General features: G+C 36.4%; 1 protein-coding gene across 1 annotated transcript; it reads left to right on the top strand.

The window, feature by feature from the left end:
* Nucleotides 1–553: 553 nt before the first annotated feature.
* LOC142524963 (uncharacterized) lies at nucleotides 554–2,485 on the top strand. Its single transcript, XM_075629129.1, has 2 exons — nucleotides 554–2,102; nucleotides 2,385–2,485. Exons 1-2 carry the CDS (start codon nucleotides 554–556, stop codon nucleotides 2,483–2,485), a joined length of 1,650 nt encoding a protein of 549 aa, XP_075485244.1.
* The last annotated feature ends 204 nt before the right edge of the window (nucleotides 2,486–2,689 follow it).

The raw sequence follows: 2,689 nt of genomic DNA, 5'->3' as shown, positions 1-2,689 counted from the left end.
ATGTTAATGTACGAGATGAGATAAGACGTTCATATCTAAATATGGGGCCTTATCAACCAGATATGTTGGAGTATCCAGGTACAAAATTTGGAAGCCAGAATCGTCGTTTTCAGAAAAAATGGTTTCAGAAATTTTATTGGTTGGAGTATTCGCCTTCAACAAATAAGGCATATTGTTTCTATTGTTTTCTTTTCCTGAATGATGTTAATTCATCTAATATCTCGGCATTGGTCAATGAAGGATTTGACAATTGGAAAAGGGTAAACCAAGGAAAAACATGTGCTTTTCTTGCCCATATTGGTTCTGCAGCTTCTTCACCTCATACTATGTGTGAGAGAAGGGCTGAAAATTTGATGAGGCCCTCACAACATATTGATAAAGTGATGCATGCACAATCTAAAGAGAAAAAGAGAAAAATCGTCTGCGTTTGAGCACCTCAATTGTAGCTGTTCGTTGGCTAGCACTTCAAGGTTGTGCTTTTAGAGGTAACGATGAATCTCTATCTTCATTTAATCGTGGAAATTTTTTTGAATTGGTGAAGGCTTTTGCAAAAATGAATATAGAAATTGATGAAGTTGTGCTTGAGAATGCTCCAAAAAATGCCCAATATATCGCTCCAGAAATTCAGAAAGAGATTTTACATATTATGGCCAATAGAGTACGACAGATGGTTCGTGAAGAAGTCGGAGATAAATACTTCTGTATTCTTGTTGATGAAGCCCGAGATATACCTAAACGAGAGCAAATGGCCATTATATTGAGGTTTGTGAACAATCATGGGATTTTGACAGAAAGATTTTTTGCCATCAAAAGTGTTAGTGACACTACCTCAATGAATTTGAAAAATGAGATATCAAATGTTCTTGTTCATCATGATCTCCATGTTAAGAAAATCAGAGGCCAAGGATATGATGATGCTAGCAATATGCGTGGAGCGTGGAATGGACTTCAAGCATTATTTCTCAAAGATTGTCCCTATGCATACTATGTCCACTGTTTTGCACATCGTTTACAACTGACATTGGTTTCTGCAGCTAAGGATGTTAGTGTTATTTGGGAATTCTTTTCTCATTTGGACAATATTGTTAATATTGTCACTTCTTCTACTAAGTGCATTGCTGAATTACATACTGCACAGAGAAATGAAATTGAGTATATGTTGTCAATTGGAGAACGTGATTCTGGAAGTGGTGCAAACCAGATTGGTAATTTGCAACGAGCAGGAGCTACTCGTTGGAGTTCTCACTATGATTCGGTAAAAAGCTTGATAGGTATGTACACTGCAACTTGCAAAGTTTTTGAAGTTCTCAGTGATTATTCTCCAAATGGAAGAGTTAAGGCTGAAGTTCGGGGGATATACAGAAACATGGCAAGCTTTGAATTTGTGTTTATTTTGCACTTAATGCATAAAATTATGAGAACAACAGATACTATTTGTCAAATTCTTCAAAGAAAATCTCAAGACATTTTGACTGCTATCACATTTGTCACTATCACCAAAACTTGCCTTCAAGAATTTAGAGAATGTGGGTGGAATGAATTTCTTCAGGAAGTTAAAGTTTTTTGCTCAAGAAATGAAATTGATGTACCTGACCTTGATTGTCTATATAAGATTGGACGTTCCTGTCGGCAAACTACAATAGAACATCATTACCACTTTGATGTTTTTAATGCAGCAATAGATTTCATTTTGATGGAGTTAAATACTCGGTTCAATGAGTCATCGGTGGAACTTCTTTCTCTTAGTACAGCTTTAGATCCTAAAAATTCATTTGACTCATTTAACAGTGATGATATTTGCAAGCTTGCGAAGAAGTTTTATCCTGGAGATTTCACAGATCAAGAAATTGTTGCTTTGGAGTATGAATTGATACATTATAAACTTGATGTGATGCAGAATTTAAAGGTTTCTACACTTGTTGAGTTGTGTCAGCAATTGACCGAGAGTGGACGGTCAAGTGTTTATGTTATGTTGACTAGATTGATTCATCTTGTTTTGACATTACCTGTGTCTACTGCCACTACTGAGCGGGCTTTTTCAGCAATGAAGCATGTGAAGACGGCACTTCGCAATAAAATGGAGGATGACTTTCTTGCCGATTGTTTGACACTCTATATTGAACGAGATTTAGCTAAACATATTGATGTAAATTCTATTATTGATGAATTTTATGTTTTAAAATCTCGTAGGGCACAACTTCGTTGAACGATATAATGTAAATTTTTTTTAATAATATATAACTTATCATATTGACTTCAAGCCCCCCCAACTTTTATTCCTGGATTCGTCACTCCACTTGATGAAATGTCTTGTTTAGTCGTTCCTATACCTCTCATTGGCTGCGGCTGAAACCTCATTCTCATGCCTTTGTCCAACAATTCAGGCTCTAAGATGCTTAATCAGGTGATCGTGATTGTTGAGGGCAAGCTACTTCATGCGGACATCAGCCTGAGCGCAAGTGCGGGGTCTCGAAGGAGCTGTTGAAGCCATGTCTTGAAACCAAGGAAAATGCAAAGGCTCGGAATATATCCAATAATAATAATTATATGAAAGAGTAATTATACAAAACAACAAACAAAAATTACTAAGGCCGTTTGGGCCGATATATGGTTCGAACGAAAATTTGGTGGATTGAACAAATCATAGCATAAATTAAGAAGAGTCCAAAGCAACTGACGGAGTCAGATT

Source organism: Primulina tabacum, chromosome 14 (genome assembly GCF_025594145.1).
Source record: "Primulina tabacum isolate GXHZ01 chromosome 14, ASM2559414v2, whole genome shotgun sequence".
Taxonomy (NCBI): Eukaryota; Viridiplantae; Streptophyta; class Magnoliopsida; order Lamiales; family Gesneriaceae; genus Primulina; species Primulina tabacum.
Note: the sequence above shows the minus strand (reverse complement) of the source record. Positions and strands in the feature narration are given on the sequence as shown.

What these genes read in the sequence shown, in the direction of transcription:
- LOC142524963 (XM_075629129.1), top strand. Translation starts at nt 554, where the DNA reads ATGAATATAGAAATTGATGAAGTTGTGCTTGAGAATGCTCCAAAAAAT. An exon ending in GGATGACTTTCTTGCCGATT is followed by an intron (nt 2,103 to 2,384) that starts GTTTGACACTCT and finishes CCAACAATTCAG; the next exon opens with GCTCTAAGATGCTTAATCAG.